The sequence below is a fragment of the Parambassis ranga genome, chromosome 22, assembly GCF_900634625.1.
Source record: "Parambassis ranga chromosome 22, fParRan2.1, whole genome shotgun sequence".
NCBI lineage: Eukaryota > Metazoa > Chordata > Actinopteri > Ambassidae > Parambassis > Parambassis ranga.
This window is the reverse complement of record NC_041042.1, coordinates 2,311,325-2,339,215: the sequence shown is the minus strand read 5'-3', so window position 1 is coordinate 2,339,215 and position 27,891 is coordinate 2,311,325. Positions and strand designations below refer to the sequence as shown.

Genomic DNA, 27,891 nt, shown 5'->3' with positions numbered 1-27,891 from the left:
CTCTGCTCATCACTCATTCTCAGGTTTTGAAACAGATAAAGACTGTGGGCGTCTACATTAACCATTATTTTATCCTCTGAATACCACACAGGATGACAACAAGTCTGAACCACATCAAATGCTTTATCTATCCTGAGGAGAGTTTGTTATTTACAGGTACGCCCTGTGTCCCAAACACACCAATCCATGCTGCTTTAACCACACTGGGACTGACTGAGCTAAAGAGACCCTTTCCAGGCTCAGGTCTACTTCATAACCCAGCAATAATCCCACCAATAATCTAAAACAATAATGTAACTGAAACATATAATCACAACACGATCACACCCCCCACGTATTATTTACCCTAAATCACCTCTTTCCTGAATAAAATTCAAACGCAGACCCTGTCCCTCGGTAACCTTTGCTGAGGCCTCCTGCATGTGGAGAATGAAATCACGCTGAAGGCCTGAACACATAATTCATTTCCAACACCGCCGAGTGGAAAACGTAATGTTGATCAGTCCAGCAGCTGAAGATAAGCGCTGTGGAGCTGCATCCCTCTTACACAACTCTGCACAGTTATTGTGAGAAAACTCAGATTGTAACATAACCACAGTTCAGACTAGGAGCCCTGACCTCTGTAAACTGATTGGTGTTTCATGCTGGGCTGGAATGTTCGTGACTGTCAAACACATTCCTGTAACAAAAGCATGTTTTTCAGAGGTTTATGATGTCACACTGAAGTTGACCTTTCATATATAGAGGTCACAGTAACCTTTTACCATTAAAGTGTGATCAGTTCATCCTTGAATGAATTTGTCATCTATCTTGTTCATGGGCTGTGGGCAAACAAGTGTTGTCTGAGGTCACAGAGACCGTGGCTTTACACCCTTGACCACCGAACTCCAAACAGTTCCCTTTCCTGACGCCAAGTGAACATTTGTACCTATTTAGAGGAGGGATGCATGTAAGGAACGCACACGGTTTTGCAGTGACCTTGATGTTTGATGACCAAATTTAAAACGATCCTCTGTTAAATCCAAGAAAATTCAAATCCAGTTGTACCAAATCTAACAAACTAGGTCCCGTGCTGTTCCATCAGACGGTTTTTGGCTCTTGCACCTCACAGACATATGCAGGTGTCCCTGCACTTAACCTCACTGGACTTCACTCACTGTGTCCGTCCCACCTCTGAAGAATTAAAATCAATGTGACTGCAGCAGAACATATGGATCACGTACATTCCTACAGAATACAGACCCGTCTAAGAACATACGGCCTGTGGAATGTGTGTGTGAAGGTGTATTTTACAGTCACAGTGTCATGTGATGCTGGCCCATCTCTGTGATCATCAGGTTTGTGTTTCACACTGCGTTGTGCAGAACTGAACTGAGCGCGGAACTGAAGGTTACAATTCTCTGGGAAACTGAGATGCACCCAAACGCTGCACAGATGTCCCAACATTTCCACATTAAATGCAACAAATCCATCAGCGGTGCACAGATTATCTCGTTTATGTACACAACTTGCCAAGTTTGGAGGCAAATAGTCAATTGTTACTTTCCTTTATTTACTAAAAATCATGCACCGCATGTGTTGTTAGTCACTTTAACTTAGTAAGAAGATAATGTTATTATTTCCCCTGGAGGACTGCGTCCTTCGAAGGCTGCATTAGAAGGCCAGTAGTGTCACAGTAGCATAGGGGCGAAGACTCAGACTGGACCCCACAAATGACACTTTAATGGCCAAAAACTTCTTTTTAAATGGTTGCACTTGAGGTTAATTGTGTCAAAGCATCATGACAAGGCTCCTTTAAAATGTGGCCTTCTATTCCCCCTGAATGGGAAAACTACCTCAGGACTTTGTTAAAGTTCATTAAATGATGTACCAAATGTTTAGATGTTAGCATCAACTGGAGCAAGATTCAACCACTGCAAACCATAAACCGTCTCTTCAAATAAGAATAGTTTCAACTTTCAGGCCTAATTTTCAAAGACAGCATCCTTCAGACTACATCCTTCAAAGGCCGGATATGAAGGCCAGCTTCAGGCCTTCTTCTTTTACCAGATATGAAAATTACCTAGAAGTGCACTCTTGACGATGCTTGGCTCGACCTTTGTGTTTTGCATGGGTCTCCCCTCTATTTAAATGCCTTTGAAGGCCTCACCCCTCAAAGGACGATGCCCCTGGATTAATATTCTATAGTTTTCTGGCCTGTCTGCCTGAGTTTTATGAGGGTGTACAGTCTGCAGGTATTCCCATCACAAACATTCTGGGAGAAAAATGGATTCAGAGGTCTGTTTTTAAAGCGCTACACAGTGATTAGCGTGCCTAAGTTGAATGCTATACATTATACACACACACATTCCCAACGCAGCTCATTCATATGATGCACTGTTCATGTTTCCGTCTAAAGACCCTGATCATATTTGGCCTTTATTAAACACACGTCTCAGAAAATGGTGGAGGACAAAACAAATAACAAAACAAAAACCAAAATTGATTGGATTGTTATTAACTGAGCAGACGTTAGCCCTCTGCTGCTGTGTTTCCCACACACAAGAAGAAAGGTGCAGTTGTTCAGCTTGTTTTTTTCCCTCTTTATATTTCTTCTTCTGCTCTGGGCAGAAATTGATTTAGGTTTGGAAATGGTTTTTGAACTCAAGCCAAAACTAAATGCTGTGTCACTTTGGCTGCTCGGAGCCAAGAAGAAGAAGAAGAAAAAAACCGATGCAAAGAAGTTATCTCATCTGTCTGGATGTGCCCTGACTTGAATACAGGAAGGGATTATAACATGCAGTTTTTATAGCAGAACGAGGTGCTGGAATCAGTTTAACTGATCAGAGGTTCAAATATGGAATAAAAACCTAATTTAGTTTTTATCAGATTTAACTGCTGTGAATGCTCCAAACACCTGGTTTAGAAAATATCACCACACTACCTCTTTTGTGCTTCTGTTCCTTTGCAAAAGTATAATAATAATAATACAAAAAGTGATACCTTCACTTCCTGTCACACAATAACGCTGCCTTGCATTCCTGCTTTATTGATCCGAGCGCTCGCTCCAACATGGCTAATGCACCACCAGCTTCACTCAGGTCCATCGGTCACTTAGCACAACAGCCCCTACAGGGAGAGGAGGTGAGCGCAGCAATCACTGAATGATGTTTGTGGGATATTGGCCAGCAGGCAGGTAAAATGCACACATACAAAGATTTATTAGTAAAGTTGAGAGAAAAATTTTAGAAGTAAATACCTATAGGTACATTTATGGTCACATTAGAAACCTCCTCCTGAGGATTTCTGGAAGGAGGCCACGTCTTAATTGTAGAGTTTTAAAAAGCTCTTAACCCTGTGTCTCCTGCTGATGTAATGTAATGATGCTGAATGAAAAAATGGATCCATGTTTCAGGAAATGACCTGGTGCCCTCCATCCAACCCCAACTGAATATAATATTAAATTTACAATTAAACAATGTTATGTAATCACATTTTAGAAGCTGGAATGAGAGGATGTTTTGTTTGAATAACTATCGCCCATTGTTTGGTTGATCAGCCGATTAATTGATCAATTTAGCATGTCTGTGCTGCAGGAATGGAATCTGTGGTTGGTAGATAACAAACAAAAATGGTAATTTTTAAATGTTAAATTATTCATTATTCATTCATTCATAAGTCATTTTTCCTACTTCAAATTGAACATTTTGCAAATAATAATAATTTGAATAATACATCTGAATTATTATTCAGAATAATAATAATAAGAAAAACATTTGAGAGGAAATAATAATAACAATAAAATAATACAATATAATAATAAATTACATTTTCAATCCTTTTCTGGGTAACATATTTTTGTGTATTTTTTAATTTTACTGTGATCATACATTGGCTCATATAGCTATAATGTAACATGGCGGCAACCTCTAGTTCTTTCCCATTAAAACACAAACAGACTGGAAGCCTTGATTTACTAAATTAGATTTATCACTGAAAGATCGGTCTTGTAAATAACTCTGCTGATTTCTTATCTGCTTGTTGTGACCGCAATACCAAAGTTGTGTGGATGTACACGTGCTGCTTCAGTTTCCACAGGTTCCTGTCCACAATGAGGGGTTTTAAACTAAGTGTACACAGCGTCAAATTGAGTTATGGCTCCACGTCAATAAACTGTATCACCCCCTCCCGTCAAATGCTGGAGCCAAAATCTGATTGTCCTCGTCAGATTAGGCCAATCAATGAGACTGACCGGAGGAGGAAGGAGGAAGAGGAGGAGGAGGAAGGAGGAAGAGGAGGAGGAGGAGGAGGAGGAGGAGGAGGAGGAGTAGAGGGAAAACTGAGGGATGTGTCTGTGTTTGGTGATGGGGGGGGAGGCAGCTCCTCCCATAATTAAGTTAGTGTGCTGCGCTGGAGGTCCATGTTTACCGGGCAGGCGAGGGAGTTTCCTTCAGTCGGTGGACAGCTCTGAGTGCAGAGACGGCAGCAGCGAGCATCACACTCTCTCTCTAGTTATTTCCGCAACTCATCCCTCGCTGCACTGCGACTGGCTCATCCCGGACGAGGCTTCAGAGAGAGGAAGAAGGAGCAGCAGCAGCAGCAGCAGCACCTGCCTTACCCTCCTCCTCCACCACCGTCCCTCCCTCCATCCATCCTGTCTGCTTGCCCAGCCAGAGACCTCGTCTCCCCACTGCCGCCATCATGTGCGACTGCTTCCACCTGGCCTTCCCCAACTGGCACGCCGCCTCCTCAGGGACGGGTGGGCATGGCTCTCTTTACTCCCTCTGCTCTGTTTGTACTCTCTGTGACTTTGTCTGTGAGCATTTCACTGATTCAGCAGCAGGGTTCAGTAGTGCAGCAGGAGAGCGTGTGTGTGTGTGTGTGTGTGAAGCTGTGGTGCTGATGCTGACCTGCAGTGACTGAGAGCTGGGTGTGTCTGCAGATTGTTTGAAGATGTCATTGTCAAAGGATGTCCGGCGTCTGTGCGCTGCTTCCAGCTGTGTGTTTGAAGGAAAACAGAGGAGGTTACTGAGGCAGTGCAGCAGCCCAGGACGGCAACAAGAGCAGCAGAAACAACTTGTTGGCAGTAAAGACGACAAATTCTAGAACTACTGAGTGTAAAGTAGAAAAGGGAAAAGGGAAGGATCTGTGACCTTACATCTACAGAGAATAACATTACCAAACCCTTAAGATGCTGAATAAGTTTGCTGCCACGCTGCTGACAGGATTTCTCTTTCATCTCATTTCTTTAAAAAGAATCTGAGGGAAATTCTTCTGGCATAAGAATTCCACCTTATTATCAAACTAAATGGATGGAATCTGTCCCCGTGCTTTGTAACATGTCTACATGATGCAAATCTCTGGTTTGCTTTCTGTTCTAGCTGCATCTGTGATAAAGAAAACTCTCCACAAAAACAGATGCGTCACTGTTTATCATCAGGAAAGTTACTCCACAGACGCACCTGGTTTTACATCAGTGTGTGTGAAACAGGTCCTGCAGCTTGTCTGCTTTGAGTTGCTGCTTTCTGAAGTATCATTCTGTCTCTAAAATGTACTTTAGATGCATTAAAGCGGGGAGATGTTCTTACTGAAATCATAAATCTGCCTCAAAGGTGTTGAGCTCAGAGAGGCTTCAGGCGATGCCCAAGGTCAGAGAGAGAGAGAGAGACAGAGAGGCTCTAGGAAGCGAGCCAGACGAGGTGACTGATCTGCTCCACAGTGGAGCCTGAAGCAGACCATCCTGATCCACTATGTGCAAATCCTGCTCGGAAATCAATTTTACCTTCACTTGAATGGTTTATGTGTGCGGCTACTGTTGCTCCTCCAGTGGAAAGAGTCCATCTGTGCATTAGTCTTTACTTGTCTGGAGTATTAGAAAGGTGGACGTGGACGTTATGTTTTTACATTTTTAATCAATTTACATTCTCGTTATATTAGAGACACATTATGGACACCTAAAAGCAGACTAGAGCAGCTGGAAAACTTTGCATCAAAACCTTGAACAAACAAGATACTGTAAATAAATAAATAAGAGCAACCAGGAAGCCCTGACTGAGTCTCTGGCCGTACAATTATGTGACAAATATTCAGCAAGGACGTGGCTGATCTATTTTCTACAGATAACTGTATAGATGTATGGATCCTGGTTCGTAGAGGCTGTAAAAACTGCAAGTAGATAAATATTGTTTATGTGTTCCACTTCTAATAATAATAATAATATTGTGGTTTTTCTATTTTATGATTTATGCTTTTAAAGGTGCACAACAACATGTTTGGGTTCTCTCTGCGTGCGGTCAATATTGTGCTGTTTCCTTGGAGGTGCAGGACTTTGTATTTCATTTGAAATTTGACAGAAACTGCCTGAGTATTAAAGGGACAGGGTAGGTTTGTGTAGCTACTTCTTGTATAATTGGTCCGAAAATAATTTAAAGACATGTACAGACACCGCTGCAGGCCATTGGAATATCAAAACACTTGAGGTTTTGGATCTGTCCCTTTAAAGCTGAGGATCCTAGGAGAGTCAAACCAGCCTCTAATAAGTGTTTACACATTCAGCGTACAGGTGTGTGACTTGATAAAATATTGCCGTCTTTTTGTGTAACTGCACGTTGTGGGAAATCGAGCAGATTAGGATGCACATTCCAGAGCTGTGATGAAACTCGCTGTAAGTTCTGTGCAGATTGATAGATTGGAAGCATGCGCCTTTGCAGTCTCATGTTCATACACCACTAACCCAAGCAGAAAATCTAATTCTGTTTTTTTTTTTACTTAAATCTTATTATAATTTGGACCCAAGCAGTGAAAGGAGCTTGTGTCTGTGTGTCGCGCAAGAAGAACGAGCAGAATCCAAATCCAAGAGCACAAATAATGAGCTGTATTACTTTCTATTGGTTTAGTGAAGAGGGGGGGGGGGGGGCTCAGGGAGCCTTCCAGGTGCTTTTAAACAGGAAACACAAACTGGAGCAGAAGGTGATTATGTAAGAGAGGAGCTGAGGACAGCGCAGAATTTATTTTTCTAGGATTGAGTGTTTTTTTATTTGGGATCTTCAGTGTCATGGCAGGAGTCCAGGAACACTGAGGGATGAGCCACACCCAAATCCAAAGCTGCAGTTGCACCCGAATATGAATCATGCAGAATCTGCACTATAAAAAAAAAAAACAACAAACGTCAGCATCCACTTCCCAGAGTTCAGCCGCAGCTTTATAAATATTTATGACATCTGATCTATAAACCTGTTGCATAGATAGTTCTGTGATTTTATATTACAATATTTAGTTGCAATTGATAAGTTGTTATCAAGGCCAATACGGCGCCCACATGACAAATATTTGAGAAAGGTGTTTCTGTGTCCGGTGCCACAGGCTGTAGCAGAAGTACTGGACATCCGCCTGCATGCAGAGGAAAGCCCACATGAGGAATACATCATACAGTCATGTCAAACAAGCCCTGAATCCTCCATAAAGCTGAGTGCACACACTGACACCTGATCACCAAGACCTGGCACCTGACACTTTCCAGCCTCAAGGGATCCAGATTAACGCTTCAATGCAGTGTAGCTGTAAACCATGGCTCCCAAACATCAACGCCATTATCTCTGCAGGTCCCTCCATCTACTCTGTTAAGGCTAAAAAATATAGACACAGATTCCAGCATCAAAGAACAAGCCGTGACCAGGGCTAACTGCCTGTAGCGTCACTTCACATCACCTAAAACTCATCACAAAGACTGTAACCAACGACCGACTGGAGGATACATGCTGCACCTGCCTGAGAGAAAATCCCTCTCTACACCAGCAGGTGGCAGTGTCTTGCACAAAGCTCACTAGAAAGAGCTGAAATTGCAAATAAACGGTGTGCACATGACATCATGTGATGCAGAAGTCACACTTACACCCACTGAGTGGCACAACGCTTGTTGAATGTCAGCGTTAGTCAGTGAAAAATCAATGCTTTATATCGGTGCTAATAATACACAGACAGACACTACCGTTCAAAGGTTTGGGGTCACCAGGCCGGTTCTACAGCTTCTCTGATCAGCACAACAGTTCAGCTGTGCTAACATCATTTCACAGGAGTTTTCTGATCATCAATGAGCCTAATGTACCATTAGAACACTGGCTGCTGGTGCCTCTGTATGCCTTTGTATATATTCCATTAAAAATCAGCCTTTTCTAACTAGAACAGTCATTTACCACATTAACAATTCTGTTATCTTCATTGAATTCATTCTTTTTAAAAAAATAAATAAAGACATTTCCAGGTGACCCCAAACTTTTGAACGGGAGTGTGTGTTAAAAGTAATGATGGAACATGGACCACTGCATCTTCATTAAGTTTTGAGGATCACCTACTGAAGGGCAGCCATGTTGCTGGCTATTGTGCAGCTTATGTCCAAGTGAAATGACAGTTTGGTTGGTTTTGGTTTGGTAAGTCTGGGCAGCCATGTTGTCGTTCACGTAATAAAAAGGATAGAAATCATTAAGACCATGTGGTGGTGTGGCCTGCTCATTGGCTTTGTCACCATCTTTTCTCTTCATGGGTTTCTTCAGTTTAACAATCAATCAGTGATCCGCTCACCGATGCTTCCTGCTGGTAATTCAACATCGGGACACAAATATTGTGCCAACATTGTGGGACACAGTCCAACAACTAGAACCATAGCCACTTAGGCCCCGTTCACACTGGAGAAAGTAATTCCAGCTAGAATAGGATTGAGCCCAGACAGCCTTTAAGCTGGATGCGTTCAGACCTATTTTCAAATCTGGCTAGCACACAGTTGTGTCCGCACTCAATCCGGCTTCATCCAGCGTGTTTGCGGTCCTCCAAACCACTAGGTGGCGCCTCGTGATATACAGAGTCCATTCACGCCGCGGTAGGACCACGTGTGCGCATGCGTCATGCGGGTTTTTTGTCCCGTGTCGCGCCCCGTAAACCGGAAGTACCACATCGCTAACCGGAAGTAGCATGTCGCTAACCGGAAGTAGCATGTCGCTAGCCGGATTCGCTCGCCACATTTGCGTTCACACCTGAGCCACATTTGAGCCAATCCTGCTAGATCCACCTCTCGTGGGTGGATCTAGCCGGCTTGAAATCAAACTGGATTCAGCTGGATTGGAGGTGTTCACACTCGGAAAAAAACACATCTGGATTGATCTGGATGCGGCCGAATCCTGCTTAAGCCACATTTTTTCCCCAGTGTGAACGGGGCCTAAGCTGGATGCTTTCAGACCTATTTTCAAATCTGGCTAGCACACAGTTGTGTCCGCACTCAATCCGGCTTCATCCAGCGTGTTTGCTGTTCTCCAAACCACTAGGTGGCGCCTCGTAATATGGCTAATAATGTGGCTAGCCACATTTGCGTTCACACCTGAGCCACATTTGAGCCAATCCTGCTAGATCCAGGCTTGAAATCAAACTGGATTCAGCCGGATTGGAGGTGTTCACACTCGGAAAAAAACACATCTGGATTGATCTGGATGCGGCCAAATCCTGCTTAAGCCACATTTTTTTCCCCAGTGTGAACGGGGCCTTAGCCATGGCATAGCTTTGGCATTATGTCACAGCCCTGATGCTAACTGCTAATGGCACAAACCTATGCATATGTATGCAATGCACCATAGCATGTTAGCCTGTTAGCATGCTAACAAATGTTCATTCCTGTTAACACAGAGTTCAGCTGAGACTGATGTGAATGTTTTTAGGAATGTTTTTCAGCTGTAACTGAAGTAAACTTTTCACCTTTAGTCATGTTATCATCCAGTGTTGTTTCCAAGGTGTCAGAAGGGGAGGTCCTCCTGACTTTGCTGTGCTTAGATCACTTTTCGGACATGTGAAAAATCTCTAAACCAAACAAGTCGAACACAAGGACCTCTTGAAAACACTTAACTTAGTTAAGGAGTGACACAATTTCAGGCAAGGTGTGACTCGCAACCTAAAAGTGCCCCGCCTCTTTGTCCGTATGACACTGAAGAAATCACTTTATCCACTTTGGCAGTCACACTCGCAGCAGGAACACATAAGGGCAGTTTTACTAACACAGCGGTTTATACTTCCAGGACTTAAACAAACAGCTGCAGCAGAAGGTAGGTGAGCTGGATTAGACTAAAAACAAATCTGTAAAGACTTTATTATTATATTTCACAATCTGTCTAGACTCTGGTGTGTTTACAGGCTTCTTTTCAGACAAATATACTGAAGTGAAGGTTCTAACCTGGTGTTAGAGGTGCAACAATCTTCGGTGACAATGCAGGTTGTGTTTAATCGGTGTATTATCTGATGACATAAAAAAGCAGAGAGGTTGTTTGATTCATAAAGCGTCTTCAGCAACACACCCTGATACTGTAGAGGGTTTTTAAACCATCAGTCTGTTACTTTAACCGTCTCCTAATGCACTTAAACGGGCCGTAAGAGCTCTTCACATGACATACATTACTGTAAGACAGTGGGTGGAGTGTCTGTGCGATGGTTTGTTGAGCAAGACTAAAGTATATTTACTTAAATAATACTGTGCATGTTGCAATAAAACCAGTTTTAAGGGTAAATGTATCTTATGTTTTAATTATTTGCCTCTTGTGACACATGTTATGTTTACTTACTATGTTTTCAGTCTGTTTGCTGTGTTTAGGCATAAAAACGCCTCGGTTAAGTTCAAGAAAAGATCTTTGTGTTGGTCTGGTTTAACATGGTAAAGATTACTGTCCAGTAGGATTTGCTGCTTGAAGTTTCTGCATGTGATGCAATCAGAGTGACTCCTTTGGGTGCCTTGGTGTGGCAGCTGAGATCTCCAGAGGTACTGGAGAAGATAATAGAAATATAAATCCCTCTAATCAGATTCATTTGGAGTCAGACGTTCCCTTTTTAGCTGGCATGCGGGGCTGCGAGCTGAAAAGGCTGCTCTAAAGTCTAATCTGCTGATCAATACAGTGGATCACTTAACAGACAAAGGAGGCAGCGGGTCACTGGGGGAATTATTGCCAGGAAAAGCTCTAAATAGTCTCATCAGAGTGTCTCTGTGAGCCTCCAAACAACTGCCAGGAGTCAGACTGGGTGGAAGTCTCAGAAATTACAGATAAATAACTCTGACCATGTTGCAAAATGTTAATTTGAGCTAACATGTATTTTATGGTTATGCCTTGGATTAAACAACATGGTGGGATTCAGTTTTTTGTGGATCCAAACAGAGGATTAAAGCTTTAAATTACCTCGTAATTTTGGTTTTGATGTTTAATTTTTTATGTAAACAGGTGCTGGACGAAGGCTCCGAGGACCAGAGGCTGCTACAGAGGACGACTCAGTGAGTAACTCCACTGTGAATGGTTTAGTTTAAGTTTATATCCTTATTTCAATCATTAATGTTCAGTAATTATTTGAATTCTGTGTGTTTTTTGTAGTGGATTTTATAGCATTTCTTTCTGACGTCTCTGTTTTGATAACCTTTGCTGACATGTGAAGCTAAATTTTCCCCTGGCATCAATTAATAGACATTTTATAATAACAATTTTTTTTATGAGAAGATAAAACAAAAAATGCTTTTATAAAAATTTTTTCTCTTGACCAAACTGTTGGACCGACAGACTGGCCAACATTTCCTTCCCTGGAATGTGACAATAATTAGAAGCCAAACACCCAGTGAGTGCTGCTTTTGGACAGCAAAGTGTTCTCACACTACTTATCATTCACTTGTCTTCATACCTTTGTTAACATTAAAACACTTTTTATGTGGAAGGAAACCGACAGAAATGTCATCTTTTTAAATGGATAACTGGTTTTGCTTTCGCGGTGCTCACCTTGCATCCGTGCAGATATGTGACGAGCCATCACAGTTCACAGAGGGGGAGCGACCACGCCCACAGGGATCATCCCCCGTCGAGGAATATCCTGAAAAATACACCGACAGTGACAAAGAGGTACAGAGCCCGGCAGTACAAACATCAGCTGGACTTCTTATAAACATAACATTTCAGAAATCAGGTTAACAAGGAGAACGTGTTTGTGGTTGCTTCATTGCAAGAACACTGAGACGTTCAGCAGCCTATTTGTGATCCAGCCAGCCTTATATTGTTCAGGTTACAGGTAAACGAAGTTAAACAAAAATCAGTTTGTGACCGAGAGAAGCAAGTTTGTGTCTTTGCTCATTTACAGCGTGGCATGTCCTTAAATTAAAGCATCAGGAGTATGTTTAATGACTGAAGAACTGGACTGTGTTGAACTGTTCCAAAGCAGTTTGTATGTATTAAGGTGTCAGATGCTACTTGTGCAATTAGGTTTAACATTCACTAAAATAAAATGTGATGCAGAGCCTGCTATATATTTTCAATAAGCTGCTCCACCAATTTAGTCATTCGTTCCTGCAAATTAGTAAATTTACTTAAATGAAGGTTATTAAATCACGTTCTATCTCTTTCTTCCGTCTAGATGCTCTCACTAAAGAGAGCAAACAAAACAAATGTATTTAGATGTTGGACTGAGATAATTAGAATATATCAGACTCAATGATTTTCTTATCCTATTTGCTTTTCAGTGTGAAGCAGAGTATGACCCACAAACCAAAAGTGGGAGTGCAAAGAAAAATAAAAAGTCTGGGCTTGGGTCCATGTTTGAAAGGCGCTCAACTCCAAAGATGAGTAAACTGAAGGTGAGATGCTCCCACCTTCTCTTCACTCTTTGAATCTCTTCATGCTACGCCGCAGCAGAGAACCATGCAGCTCAGAGGTAAAAGTGATTGTGTTCTCTGTTTGGATGTGCTGGCAGGAAGTTCACAGCCCTGAGTCTGGGGTGATTGTGAAAACAGCCAAAGATGGATGTGCAGAAGGTCTCATTTATGGTGGAGGAGGGAAAGAGGGGATCTTCATTAAGGAAGTGGTTCCTGAGTCACCGGCCTCAAAAAGTTTGAAACTCAAAGAAGGTAAGCTTGAAAGGTTTTTTTCCTGTGGGACTGTGATTGCAACTGCATCTTCTGAGCAGTCTAATGTTAAAGCACTATGCACTGGGTTCTGTCTAAGTTTCCTTAGACTGTGAAGGTCCCACTGAGTGTTGTTAAGTGAGTTTGGCCTACAGAGGATTTTACTGTTACATTACCAGCTCTTACAACAAACACGATCACATTACCTAGCATCCTTGACAGCTGCAGTTGATGGTTAATTTTAAAAGTCTGCTACCTTGCCATTACAGTTCCATATACAGTATTCTCTTACAAACCTTTGAAAAACACCCATTAATAGTGTGTGTGAATTCTGGGATAATTTGGGTTATGATGGACCCACCTGTTCCACTAACTTTTAAAACTGATCTCATCTAAATTAAAGGTATTTTCCTCTTGTTTTATGCAGGTGATCAGATTCTGAGTGCCACTGTGTATTTCGACAATGTGTCATATGACGATGCCATTCAGATCCTGGAACACGCTCAGGCCTACAAATTGAAGCTCTGCTTGAAACGCGAACCAGCCATTGATTCTGACGTCATCCCCGTAACTATTCTCAAATTGTCTTCTCAAACTCCTTCTGACTGTAAGTGTTGAAGCTAAACCTGAGCATTTGATATTTCTATTGCTCAACAGGAAGAAGAGGTCTGCACTACTGACATGAGGGAGCAAGGAAAAACCAAAAGACGTGGGGAAGCTCGCATTTCATGGCCCAAGTTTCCCTCTTTTGGAAAAGGACGAAAATCTCGTTTTACAAGGTCTCACAGTTCCTCAGAGGCTGATGAGCAGAGAAAGCTTGAGCTTAGCCCAACAACAAGCGACACAGAATCACCCATAAAATCTCAGGATGCACTGAAAGGCAAGAAGAAGCATAAAATGAAGCTCTCTGCTCTGACAAAGAGAGGGCGCATAAGTTCTTCTGAAGACCAGGAAACAGATGCACCGACAACAGGTCAGATCAGCGGAGACATTAATCTGACACAAGAATCAGACATGCTTTCACCCGAGTGCCTTGAAAGCCCCTCAGGAGAAACTACACAAATCTATGTGACAGAGAATCTCAAAGTAATAGAAGATGTAAGACTTGAGCAAAACAATCAAACATTAACAGAAGCTCAAACTGTTCAACACAAGGTGGAACTTATCAGTATAGGCGGCACTCTGAAAACAGCAGATCTAACTGAGGCTCTGGCAGATCAAGAAAGCCCTTCTGGTGTCAAATCCCCAGATGGAAAGAAAAAGAAGAAAGAAAGATCTGAATTAAAAATGAAAATTTTAGGGAAGGATAAGTCACACAAGAAAGAAAAAGCAAAATCATCACCCAAACGGCTAAAAACACTCGGTGCAAGCTTTGAAATTGCAGATCAAGCAGAAGCTGAAAAAACCATCCCTTGCTCTGAATCAACCACAAGACTACCAGGAGACCAACATGAGCCAACCAAAATTACCAGCACTGAGAGTTCAAAGATAAAAACACTGACAACACAGGTGGAAATGAGTGTGCCCAAGGTGGAGTTTGATATACCTGATATATCGATACGAAAATCCCTACAGAGGGACAAGGATGTTAAACAAAAACAAGAAACAAAGGCAGGTACAACATTCAAACTGCCTAAAGTAGGTCTTGGTGACATTTCTACAGAGAAAACTGTACAAAAAGTTCAAGTAGATGTTGATGAACGCAAACCTAAAATTCAACAGCTCACAACTGAAGGTACAGAAGTCAAAGGTGAGCCTTATGAGAGACTTTCAAAAAGTAGTGTGTCTCAACTTCCTAAGCGTGAAGACATTGAGATCCCGGGTATGGAGGACATCAAAATCACAGCCAAAGGAATTAAGGAACCGAAAGCTGTTTGTACAGGATCTTATGAAGAAATCCAATCTGAGACTGTGCAGCTGTCAATTGATGTGGACAGTGTTAAAGAGGCAGTCTCAAAATTGCCTGGATTTAAGCTTCCAAAGGTGGATACATCTGGGGTACTGATTCCTGAAGAAATAACTGTGATTGATGCGAATGCACAAAGGATATCTGTGAAAACACCTACCAAAGTTGTGGACACAAAAACAAAACACGAGGAACAGAGTAGGTTTGGCATAACTCCCTCTCCAGAAATGTCCAAGACGACAATCAAACTACCAAAGCTGACAGCTGATTTAACCTCAGAGGAGCTTCTGAGTGAGACAAAGGTAGATTTAAAAAAAACTCAAAAGGAACACAAAACCAAGCCAAAACAAAGCAGTAAAGAGATGAAAACTGAGACCTCTAAAAGAGAACATATTATAATACCTGGAAAAGACGTATCCATTCTTCAAGTGCAAGAAACTGAGGGTGAATATGAATCAGCAGCTACACAAGACACAGATAAGAAATCAAAAAAGGCAAAGATAACAATGTCAAGCTTTGGAATAGCAAAACCAGACATAAGAATCCCTGACATTGGATTTGACTTTCCAAAACAAAGGAGCTCTGAGCAAAAAGTTGATGCAGTAAATGGAGAAAATGCTACACTCCCCGAAGAGGTAAAGATGTCAAAGATGGAAATGAGGAAAGCCAAGGGACAGACTGGAGGAGTTGTGTGTGAGGTCAACATACCTGATATTGATGGCATTGCATACATTGATTCAGGAGATGGTTCACCAGCCAAAAAAGACAGTGGCATTACCCTTCAAGGGTTTGATGTTTCTCTTGATGCAAAAGTACAAGCTGAAGAGCACACAGGTACACTTCCCAAGACTTGGGCAGTTGCACCAGATACAAGTGTAAACGTGCCCAGTGGAGCTCAAGATGTGACCATTGATGGAGCTGAAATAAAAAGTCCTGAAAGAGAGGGGAAAAGTGGAAAATTTAAAATACCCAATCTTGGCATTTCCATGCCAAAGGTGAAAGGGCCGAAAATTGATTTAAGCCTAACAAAGAAAGATGGAGCTGTCACACTACAAGAAGCTAAAGCTGAGGTCAAACTCCCAGAAGCACCAAAGACTGACATTACACTGGGAACTGTAGATGTTTCTATTCCACAGCAAAAACCTGAACTGGACATCAAACCTCTGGAGACTGAAGGTGAACTTGAAGGACAAGGAACCAAGTTCAAGATGCCAACGTTTGAAATGAAAATGCCGAAAATAAAAGGACCTGAACTTGATTTAAGCTCATCAAGGAAAGATAAAGATGTCAAATTACCAGAGGTTAAGGCTGAGGTCAAACTCCCAGAGGCGTCTGAGACTGAGGTCACTCTGGGAAGCATCAGTGTTTCAATTCCAGAACAAAAAATGGAGGTTGAGAAACCTGAACTAGAAGTCAAACCTCTGGAGACTGAAGGAGAACTTGGTGGACAAGGAACCAAGTTCAAGATGCCAAAGTTTGGAATCAAAATGCCAAAAATCAAAGGACCTGAACTTGATATAAGCTTGCCAAGGAAAGATAAAGATGTCAAATTACCAGAAGCTAAGGCTGAGGTCAAACTCCCAGATGCCACTGACACTGAGGTCACTCTTGGAAGCGTTGATGTTTCTGTTTCAGAGCAAAGGATGAAGGCAGAAAAACCTGACATGGAAATTAAATCTCTGGAGACTGAAGGTGAACTTGAAGGACAAGGAACCAAGTTCAAGATGCCAAAGTTTGGAATCAAAATGCCAAAAATAAAAGGCCCTGAACTTGATTTAAGTTTGTCAAGGAAAGATGCAGATGTCAAATTACCAGAGGGTAAGGCTGAGGTCAAACTCCCAAAAGCCCCTGACACTGATGTTACTCTTGGAACGATTGATGTTGCTCTTCTGGAACAAAAGATGGATTTAGAAAAACCTGAGCTGGAAGTTAAACCTCTGGAGATTGAAGGTGAACTTGAAGGACAAGGAACCAAGTTCAAGATGCCAAAGTTTGGAATCAAAATGCCAAAAATAAAAGGACCTGAACTTGATTTAAGCTCATCAAGGAAAGATGCAGATGTCAAATTACCAGAGGGTAAGACTGAGGTCAAACTCCCAGAGGCCCCTGACACTGATGTAACTCTTGGAAGCATCAGTGTTTCAATTCCACAGCAAAAGATGGAGACAGAAAAACCTGAGCTGGAAGTTAAGCCCCTTGAGACTGAAGGGGAACTTAATGTACAGGGGAGCAAGTTCAAGATGCCAAAGTTTGGAATCAAAATGCCAAAAATAAAAGGTCCTGATCTTGATTTAAGCTTGTCAAGGAAAGATGCAGATGTCAAATTACCAGAAGCAAAAGCTGGGATCAAATTTCCAGAGGCCTCCAAGGGTGATGTTGTTCTTGGAAGTGTTGATGTTTCTATTTCACACCAAAAGATGGAGGTAGAAGAACCTAACCTTGAAATCAAACCTATGGAGACTGATGGTGAAGTTGAAGGACAGGGAATCAAGTTCAAAATGCCAAAGTTGGGAATCACCATGCCAAAAGTGAAATTCCCTGATGCTGAACATAAAGAATCCGATAATAAGCAAGATGTCAAATCTCCAAAGACAGCAATTCAACAGGATGTTGAAGGATCAGGCTCAAAATTTAAGATGCCAACATTTAAACTACCAAAACTTGAAGTAGCTACAGCACACATTTCTGTGGAAAAACCTGACATGAACAAAGATATCAAAATTGATGGAGGTGATATTAATATTCCAGAGGAAGGATCTGCTGTTAACATTGCAGTGTCAAGTTTTGAGGTTGAAGGTCCTACAATAGATGTGAAAACTACAGGAACCGAACATGAGGGAAAGGGAAGCAAGTTTAAAATGCCACATCTTGGTTTCTCTGTGCCGAAGGTTAAAGGACCTAAAATTGATTTAAGCACATCAAAGAAAGATGCAGACATCAAATTACCAGACACAAAAGCTGATGTCAAACTTCCAGAGGTTGATCTTGGAACAATAGATGTTTCCATTCCAGCAGCTACACTGGAAGATAAAAAACCTGAACTGGAGCTGCAGGCCCCACAGACTGAAGGTCAAATGGATGGACAAGGAGCAAAGTTAAAAATGCCAAAGTTTGGAGTACAAATTCCCAAAATTAAAGGGCCAGAAATTGACTTCAGCTTATCAAAGAAAGATGGAGATTGCACATCACAGACTAAAATTGAGACAGAACTCCCAGAGGCACCCAAAATTGATGTCAGTGTTGGAAAAGCAGAAGTTACTATTCCAGAGATAGAGAAAGATAAAGTTGAACTTGAAGAACAAGAAACCAAATTCAAAATGCCAAAATTTGGAATGTCAATGCCAAAAGTGAAAGGACCTGAATTTCATTTAGGATTTTCAAAGAAAGATGCAGATGTCACAGGACCAGATGCTAAAGCAGACATCCACCTCCCTGATGTTGAACTGAAAGCCCCCCCTACAGAAGTAGAAATTCAAGCTCCTGAGATTGAAGCTGGAGTAAAAGGATCAGAGGGATCATCTTTAGCATTTAAAATGCCAAGTTTCAGTTTCTCTTTGCCCAAAGGCAAGGGGCCTGATATAGATGCAAGCCTAACAAAGAAAGACACTGATATTACATTGCCACAGACTGAAGCAAAGGTCAAACTCCCAGACGCCTCTAAAATTGATGTCAGTCTTGGAAAAGCAAGAGTTTTGATCCCAGAGACAAAAGTGGAACTTAAACAACCTGAAGTTGAAATCAAACCTTGGGAGACTGATGGTGAACTTGACGGTCAGGGAAGCAAGTTCAAAATGCCAAAATTTGGCGTCTCAATGCCAAAAGTAAAAGCGCCTGAAATTAACTTAAACCTCACAAAAAAAGATGTGATGTTACCAGAAGCCAAAGTTGAAGTCAATCTGCCTGATGTTGAGCTCAAAGAACATTCCACTAATGTGGAAACCAGTGTTCCTGAAATGCAAGCTCAGCTGGGTGGTAACTTGGAAGGACCTTCATCAAAGTTTAAACTCCCAACATTCAAATTCCCTAAATTTGGAGCTTCTGTCAGTGTGGGGGCACCTGATATTGAAAAAGAAATACAAGCACTACCTGAGGCTGATTTGAGCTTATCAGAAAAAGATGTAAATGTAGAGCTACCAGAGGCTAAAGCTAAAGTTAAACTCCATGTAACTCCTACAATTGATGTTAATCTTGAAGATATTTCAATTCCAGAAGCTGAGATAGAAATTCAAAAACCCGAACTGGAAAATAAATCCCTGCAGTTTAAAGGTGAGCTTCATGATCAAGGAAGCAAGTTCAAGATGCCAAAGTTGGGAATGTCAGTGCCAAAATTAAAAGGACCAGAAATGAAGGGGGACATCACACTACCAGAAACCAAAGCAGAGGTCAGTCTCCCTGGAGCGAACATTGAAGCTTCTGAAATTGACACTCCACCAAGTGGTGTAAAAGAATCACCATCAAAATTTAAACTGCCCACATTCAAGTTTCCCAAATTTGGTGTCATCACACCAAATATTAGTGGTGAGGTACCTGATCCAGGCACTGAAATCAAATTTGATGGAACTGACATGCACGTTTCTATGCCACATACTGACGCTGATGTTCCTGAAGTTAAAGCAGAGGTACATATGCCACTGGTTGAAATCAAAGAGCCAGTTGGAGGTGTTGTGATAGAGCAAAAGCCAGGTGTTGAAGTTGATGCAAAGCAGAAAAAAAGGAGGTTTTCATTGCCAAAATTTTCCTTTTCAAAACCAAGTGTTAAAGCTCCAGACGTTGATGTCAGTTTTAAAGAGGTGAAAATTCCAGAAGGAAAGGTGGAAGTGGAAGGAGGGACGGTGGAATTGAAACATCCAGAATGTGAAGCACAGGTTGATGGACAAGAAAGCAAATTTAAAAAGCCGAATCTTGGCATCACAAGACCAAAAACAGACATAGATGTAACCCTACCAGAAGTCAAAGCTGAAGTCAAACTTCCTGATGTTGAAGTGAAAAAACCCTCTGCTGAAGTGGACATTAAAGCTCCAGAGATTAAAGTTGTGACAAAAGATACAGATGGATCACCATCAAAATTCAAGATGCCAACATTCAAATTACCAAAACTTGGAGTTGGCATGCCAAGTGCAACAGTAGAAATGCCTGAAATCGAAACAGAAGGAAAAATAGACGGAGAGGACATGAAGATTCCTAAGGAGGTTCTAACAGTTGACATTTCTGCACCTACTATTGACACTGAACGTCCAGCAGTAGATGTGAAAATGACAGGAAAGGAACAGGAAAGAAGAGGAGGCAGATTTAAAATGCCAAGTTTTGGATTTTCAATGTCTCCACCCAAAGGGCCTGATACTGATTTCAGCTTATCAAAGAAAGACATAGATGTAACCCTACCAGAAGTCAAAGCTGAGGTCAAACTCCCTGATGTTGAAGTGAAAAAACCCTCTGCTGAAGTGGACATTAAAGCCCCTGAAATTAAAGTTGGGACAAAAGATACAGATGGATCACCATCGAAATTCAAGATGCCAACATTCAAATTACCAAAATTTGGAGTTGGCATGCCAAGTGCAACAGTAGAAGTAACAGATATGGAAAAAGAAGGAAAAATAGACGGAGGTGACAAAAAGGTTCCTGAGGAGGTTCTTACCGTTAACATTTCTGCACCTACTATTGACACTGAAGGTCCATCAGTAGATGTGAAAATGACAGGAAAGGAACAGGAAAGGAGAGGAGGCAGATTTAAAATGCCAAGTTTTGGTTTTTCTACGTCTACAGCCAAAGGGCCTGACACCGATTTAAGCTTATCTAAGAAAGACATAGATGTAACCCTACCAGAAGTCAAAGCTGAAGTCAAACTCCCTGATGTTGAAGTGAAAAAGCCCTCTGCTGAAGTGGACATTAAAGCCCCTAAGATTGAAGTTGGGACTCAAGGTACAGATGGATCACCATCAAAATTTAAGATGCCAACATTCAAATTACCAAAACTTGGAGTTGGCATGCCAAGTGCAACAGTAGAAGTGCCTGAAATTGAAACAGAAGGAAAAATAGACGGAGGTGACAAAAAGGTTCCTGAGGAGATTCTTACCGTTAACATTTCTGCACCTACTATTGACACTGAAGGTCCATCAGTAGATGTGAAAATGACAGGAAAGGAACAGGAAAGGAGAGGAGGCAGATTTAAAATGCCAAGTTTTGGATTTTCTACGTCTACAGCCAAAGGGCCTGACACCGATTTAAGCTTATCTAAGAAAGACATAGATGTAACCCTACCAGAAGTCAAAGCTGAAGTCAAACTCCCTGATGTTGAAGTGAAAAAACCCTCTGCTGAAGTGGACATTAAAGCCCCTGAAATTAAAGTTGGGACAAAAGATACAGATGGATCACCATCAAAATTCAAGATGCCAACATTCAAATTACCAAAATTTGGAGTTGGCATGCCAAGTGCAACAGTAGAAGTACCAGATATGGAAAAAGAAGGAAAAACAAACGGAGGTGACATAAAGGTTCCTGAGGAGGTTCTAACAGTTGACATTGCTGCACCCAGTATTGACATTGAAGGTCCAGCAGTAGATGTGAAAATGACAGGAAAGGAGCAGGAAAGGAGAGGAGGCAGATTTAAACTGCCCAGTTTTGGATTTTCTATGTCTCCAGCCAAAGGGCCTGACACCGATTTGAGCTTATCAAAGAAAGAGGTAGATGTTGCACTCCCAGAAGTCAAAGCTGAAGTCAAACTCCCTGATGTTGAAGTGAAAAAACCCTCTGCTGAAGTGGACATTAAAGCCCCTGAAGTTAAAGTTGGAACAAAAGATACAGATGGATCACCATCAAAATTCAAGATGCCAACATTTAAATTACCAAAACTTGGAGTTGGCATGCCAAGTGCAACAGTAGAAGTACCAGATATGGAAAAAGAAGCAAAAATAGATGGAGGTGACATAAAGGTTCCTGAGGAAGTTCTAACAGTTGACATTGCAGCACCCAGTATTGACACTGAGGGTCCATCAGTAGATATGAAAATGACAGGAAAGGAACAGGAAAGGAGAGGAGGCAGATTTAAACTGCCCAGTTTTGGATTTTCTACTTCTACAGCCAAAGGGCCTGACGCTGAGTTAAGCTTATCAAAGAAAGAGGTAGATGTCACCCTACCAGAAGTCAAAGCTGAGGTCAAACTCCCTGATGTTGAAGTGAAAAAACCCTCTGCTGAAGTGGACATTAAAGCCCCTGAAATTAAAGTTGGGACAAAAGATACAGATGGATCACCATCGAAATTCAAGATGCCAACATTTAAATTACCAAAACTTGGAGTCGACACACCAGGTGCAACAATTGAAGGACCTGAAATTCACAAAGAAGGAAAAATAGATGGAGGTGACATAAAGATTCCTGAGGAGGTCCTTACTGTTAATATTGCAGCACCCACCATTGACACTGAGGGTCCATCAGTACACATCAAAACTACAGAAGTTGAACAAGATAGAAGAGGAGGCAGATTTAAACTGCCAAGTTTTGGATTTTCTATGTCTCCAGCCAAAGGGCCTGACACTGATTTAAGCTTATCAAAGAAAGACATAGATGTAACCCTACCAGAAGTCAAAGCTGAGGTCAAACTCCCTGATGTTGAAGTGAAAAAACCCTCTGCTGATGTGGACATTAAAGCCCCTGAAATTAAAGTTGGGACAAAAGATACAGATGGATCACCATCAAAATTCAAGACGCCAACATTTAAATTACCAAAACTTGGAGTTGGCATGCCAGATGCAACAGTAGAAGTGCCTGAAATTGACAAAGAAGGAAAAATAGATGGAGGTGACAAAAAGGTTCCTGAGGAAGTTTTAACAGTTGACATTGCAGCACCTACTATTGACATTGAGGGTCCATCAGTAGATGTGAAAATGACAGGAAAGGAACAGGAAAGGAGAGGAGGCAGATTTAAAATGCCAAGTTTTGGATTTTCTATGTCTACAGCCAAAGGGCCTGACACTGATTTAAGCTTATCCAAGAAAGACATAGATGTAACCCTACCAGAAGTCAAAGCTGAGGTCAAACTCCCTGATGTTGAAATGAAAAAGCCCTCTGCTGAAGTGGACATTAAAGCCCCTAAAATTGAAGTTGGGACTCAAGGTACAGATGGCTCACCATCAAAATTTAAGATGCCAACATTTAAATTACCAAAACTTGGAGTTGGCATGCCAGGTGCAACAGTAGAAGTGCCTGAAATCGAAACAGAAGGGAAAATAGACGGAGGTGACATAAAGGTTCCTGAGGAGATTCTTACCGTTAACATTTCTGCACCTACTATTGACACTGAAGGTCCATCAGTAGATGTGAAAATGACAGGGAAGGAACAGGAAAGAAGAGGAGGCAGATTTAAAATGCCAAGTTTTGGATTTTCTTCGTCTCCAGCCAAAGGGCCTGACACTGATTTAAGTTTATCCAAGAAAGACATAGATGTAACCCTACCAGAAGTCAAAGCTGAAGTCAAACTTCCTGATGTTGAAGTGAAAAAACCCTCTGCTGAAGTGGACATTAAAGCCCCTGAAATTAAAATTGGGACAAAAGATACAGATGGATCACCATCAAAATTCAAGATGCCAACATTCAAATTACCAAAATTTGGAGTTGGCATGCCAAGTGCAACAGTAGAAGTACCAGATATGGAAACAGAAGGAAAAATAGATGGAGGTGACATAAAGGTTCCTGAGGAGATTCTTACCGTTAACATTTCTGCACCTACTATTGACACTGAAGGTCCATCAGTAGATGTGAAAATGACAGGGAAGGAACAGGAAAGAAGAGGAGGCAGATTTAAAATGCCAAGTTTTGGATTTTCTACGTCTCCAGCCAAAGGGCCTGACACTGATTTAGGCTTATCAAAGAAAGAGGTAGATGTTGCACTCCCAGAAGTCAAAGCTGAAGTCAAACTTCCTGATGTTGAAGTGAAAAAACCCTCTGCTGAAGTGGACATTAAAGCCCCTGAAATTAAAGTTGGGACAAAAGATACAGATGGATCACCATCGAAATTCAAGATGCCAACATTCAAATTACCAAAATTTGGAGTTGGCATGCCAAGTGCAACAGTAGAAATGCCTGATATGGAAAAAGAAGGAAAAATAGACGGAGGTGACATAAAGGTTCCTGAGGAAGTTCTAACAGTTGACATTGCTGCACCCAGTATTGACACTGAAGGTCCATCAGTAGATGTGAAAATGACAGGGAAGGAACAGGAAAGGAGAGGAGGCAGATTTAAAATGCCAAGTTTTGGATTTTCTACGTCTCCAGCCAAAGGGCCTGACACTGATTTAAGTTTATCCAAGAAAGACATAGATGTAACCCTACCAGAAGTCAAAGCTGAAGTCAAACTCCCTGATGTTGAAGTGAAAAAACCCTCTGCTGAAGTGGACATTGAAGCTGCTGGAATCAGTCTTCAGACAAGCAGTGTTGATGGTTCACCATCAAAGTTTAAACTGCCAACATTAAAACTGCCCAAATTTGGAGCTACTACTCCAGAGGTCAGTGCAGAAGTATCTGACATGGATAAAGACTTTAAAGTGGATGGAACAGATTCAAAATTAAAGGAAGCACAAGCTGAAGTGAAACTCCCTGATGTTAATGCGGCCACAGTTTCCATTTCAGAAGGGGATCCCAAAATGAAAAAGGCAAGTTGGACACTGCCAACATTTTCATTTTCAAAGACAAGTGGTCAGACTCCTGAAGCCGATATCAACCTCAATGCCCCAAAAGTTGATGTTAAACTACCAGAAGCCAAAACAGAGATACACCTTCCAGAACTTGACATCAAAGAATCCTCAAATATTTCAACTGAGGGAGGAGCCGCTACAGATGCCAGTTTGAAAAAGACAAGGTTTTCATTACCAAAACTTTCATTTTCACGGCAAAGTACACAAGAGTCTGAAGTTGATGTCAATCTCCCAAATGTTGAGGCTTCTCTTCCAGAAGTTATTGTTCAGGTCAAACAACCTGAAGGTGAAGCAGATAATGTAACAGTCTCACCATCAAAAATGAAAATGCCAACCTTCACATTACCTAAATTTGGAGGTTCTAAGGTCAGTGTGGAAGACATTAAAACTGAACCCAGCACTGACAAAGAAGGCTTATCTGAAGGTGTGAAAGCTGCATTACCAGAAGCCAAAGCTGAAGTCAAACTGCCTGATGTTGAAGCCAAAGTTGTCGAAGGTTCTGTGTCAGTACCAGACGCACCTCCAGCTGAGTTTGACGCCAAGGTGAAGCGACCGGGCTGGACATTTCCGAAATTTTCATTTTCACGGACAGGTGGTAAAGCTGCTGAGCTTGATGTCAACCTTGAAACGACCATGGTTGATGTTGCAACACCAGAGATCAAAGAAGAAGTCAGTTTGCCTGAAGCTGATGTCAAAGCTTCCTCAGGAGGTGTTTCAAAGGAAGAACCCCCTTCTGTAGAAGTTGACCCTAACTTGAAAAAAACTAGATTTTCTCTACCCAGATTCTCTTTTTCAAAGCCAAGTGTTAAAGACACTGAAGTGAGTGGTGAGCTTCCAGGGGTGGATGTTTCTCTTCCAGAGGGAGAAGTAAAACCTGATTTAAATGCGTCACAGAAAGGTGTAAACATCAAACTCCCAGAAGTAAAAGCAGAGGTCAAACTCTCTGAAGAAAGAGTGCAAGAATTATCAACTACCAGTACACTTGAACCTTTGACTGTCACCATCAAAGGTTCTAGTGTTGACGTTACAACAGATGTTTCCAAAGCTGTAACAACAGATGCTGAGACACCAAAGTCTGAGACTGACGGTGTAGGTCTTGGATCTCCAAGTAAATTCAAACTACCATCCTTTAAAATGCCAAGGCTAAGTTTTTCAAAGCCTAAACCTGAAGATGAAAACATTCCTGTTGACACCGAACATAAAGAAGAACAACTGGAAATGGTGGTGGAGCCACAAGGAGAAGGTAAATCACCAAAATTGACTCTGACATCCTTTGGTGAGATTCTAAAGACAATTGATGTTGAATTTGATGTTCCAAAAACAGATAAAGTTGAAAATGATCCGGAAACCACAAAAGAAGTCCAGGAAACAGACGAACACACCAGACAGCAGGATGCAAAAGACATAGGTACCAAGCAAGAGGCTACCAAGAGTCCTGAGAGGACAGGTTGGTTTAAATTCCCCAGGTTTAGCCTGTCCTCTCCCACAGAACCTAAGGACAGGCAAAGGGATGAAAAGAGTCCTACAGGGGAAGCAGAAACTGAGGAAATAAGCCCCACCTCTTCTGTCCAGTCATCAGATGCCTTTGCTGATGTTAGTTCTACATTCACCAGTGAGCATGCCGGCCCGTCCATATCTTCCCCAACCAAGATAACAGTCAAATACTCTGATCCAGATGCTGCTGCTGCTGCTGCGCTTGCAGAAAAGCATGGTAACATCATCATGTCCACCACAAGGACTGAACTTTTCTCTGAAGTTCCTAACTTACCTGAAAAAATCACCATTCTGTCATCGGGGGTTTCATCTTCATCGGAAGACACACTCAGACTTGAATCTGGAAAAATACACGTCATTACATCAAACATACAAGCAACACCAGAGGCGGAGCAGGCCAAGGTACTAACTGCTGTCCAGATTCAATCAGCTGGAGGCCTACCATCAACATTAGAGGGCCACGAAGCTGCATCATGGACTGTCCAAGACTTGCAAAGTGGCACGAGAACGTCGTACGAGAGGCACACAGTGAAGGAAACGTCAAGTGAAAGAAGTGAAAGCAAAGAAACGATTGTCATAACTAAACAAATCACACATGTGTTTGACTCTTCTGAACCCATCTCTGACGAAACAGCGTCGTCCATTCAACGACTCAGAGACTCTGTGCATTCTGAGAAAATGAAGTTCTTTGATGGAGCTAAGAAGTGAAACAACTTAAAAGTTGGTAAAAAGATTAGATATTTCCCAGATGTAGTGGCTAGTATGAACACTGATCATAGTCGTGTGGCAGGAAACCAAGAAAGGAGAGTGACAAGAGAGGTGCTAAAGAGAGAGATTTCTGGCTGCCTTGTCCCAGAATCAGTGGGATGTTTACCTGAAATATGGTCTGCAGTCTACACAATTTATTATACAGCACAAAATTTGTGTTGTTGTTTGTGTGTGTTAAAAAGATTGTTGCTAACATGTGTCTAGATGAGACTAAAAAGGTTGTCAGGGACAATAGACCAAATTATGCCCAATTCATTAATGACATATCTTAAAGGTTTTAAGTGAGTAAACTTACTTTTTTGCCATAATCCAAATGACAATGGAACACTCTCATTGGCTTTTTGTCATGGGGAACCAGGGTGAGGCCAACTTTCAGGCTGGTCTACCTGAAAAAGAAACAACAAAACAAAAGAAAAACGTTCCCTCCACTTAAAAACTTTGTGATTGTTCTGGTTTTAACATGAACATGGTGGTGTCCGGTTGCATGTTAATGACGTAATTTACTGATAATGCGATCAGGTTGTTAATAAGCTGCGCCCTCACTTCACCCCAATATCCTCGCTTATGGTGCAAAATGTTCTCTGTTTACCGAAATCTCTTTGTCACTTGGTAGTTTTTAAATGTACAATCTGCGCGCTTCCTTTAAAAGACGATACTCACCTGTGCATTTGACTGAAAACTCGTTAGCAGGAAATCAATCAATGTTATGTTAACATTCCAAAAAATATGTTTACAGCAACGTCACTAGTAGAGAACAATACAGTAATGCAATATATGACAGAGAAATTATTATGTATCACCAAGATGTTAGTGTTGCTGTAGCTGAAGTGTAAAGAGATAAGTAGCAATGCAAAGCTGGAACAAAACACTCACTGCTGCAGCTATATTTTTATTAATACTTTGCTACTTAGAACATAATTTGCTATGATACAGATCTATGACTTTCAATATTTCTGTACAAAATATTGAACAAGCTCTGTAAATAGCTTTTAATGGAGTTTTATTTGATTACTGCTCCTGTTTGTATTCTGATAGGCTTTAAATGAAAGTGTTTGCAAAAGTTATACACAATAAAGAAATGCTATTATATGCAACACTGCGTCTGTGAAGCTTAAATGGACTGTGTTACAGGGTTTGTTGCCCGAGGAAGTAAGTAA

General features: G+C 41.5%; 1 protein-coding gene across 1 annotated transcript; it reads left to right on the top strand.

The window, feature by feature from the left end:
* Nucleotides 1-4,636: 4,636 nt before the first annotated feature.
* On the top strand, nt 4,637-27,765 carry LOC114427756 (neuroblast differentiation-associated protein AHNAK). The gene is made up of 7 exons (XM_028395972.1): nt 4,637-4,738; nt 11,223-11,272; nt 11,781-11,885; nt 12,500-12,613; nt 12,730-12,883; nt 13,308-13,447; nt 13,538-27,765. The coding sequence occupies exons 1-7, from the start codon at nt 4,681-4,683 to the stop codon at nt 26,672-26,674; spliced, it is 13,758 nt and encodes a 4,585-aa protein (XP_028251773.1). The 5' UTR covers nt 4,637-4,680; the 3' UTR covers nt 26,675-27,765.
* The last annotated feature ends 126 nt before the right edge of the window (nt 27,766-27,891 follow it).

Excerpts from the sequence above, each read along its gene's own strand:
- LOC114427756 (XM_028395972.1), top strand. The coding sequence starts at position 4,681 with ATGTGCGACTGCTTCCACCTGGCCTTCCCCAACTGGCACGCCGCCTCC. Across the intron at positions 11,273-11,780 it reads CTGCTACAGAGGACGACTCA|ATATGTGACGAGCCATCACA; the intron begins GTGAGTAACTCC and ends GCATCCGTGCAG. Across the intron at positions 12,614-12,729 it reads CAAAGATGAGTAAACTGAAG|GAAGTTCACAGCCCTGAGTC; the intron begins GTGAGATGCTCC and ends ATGTGCTGGCAG.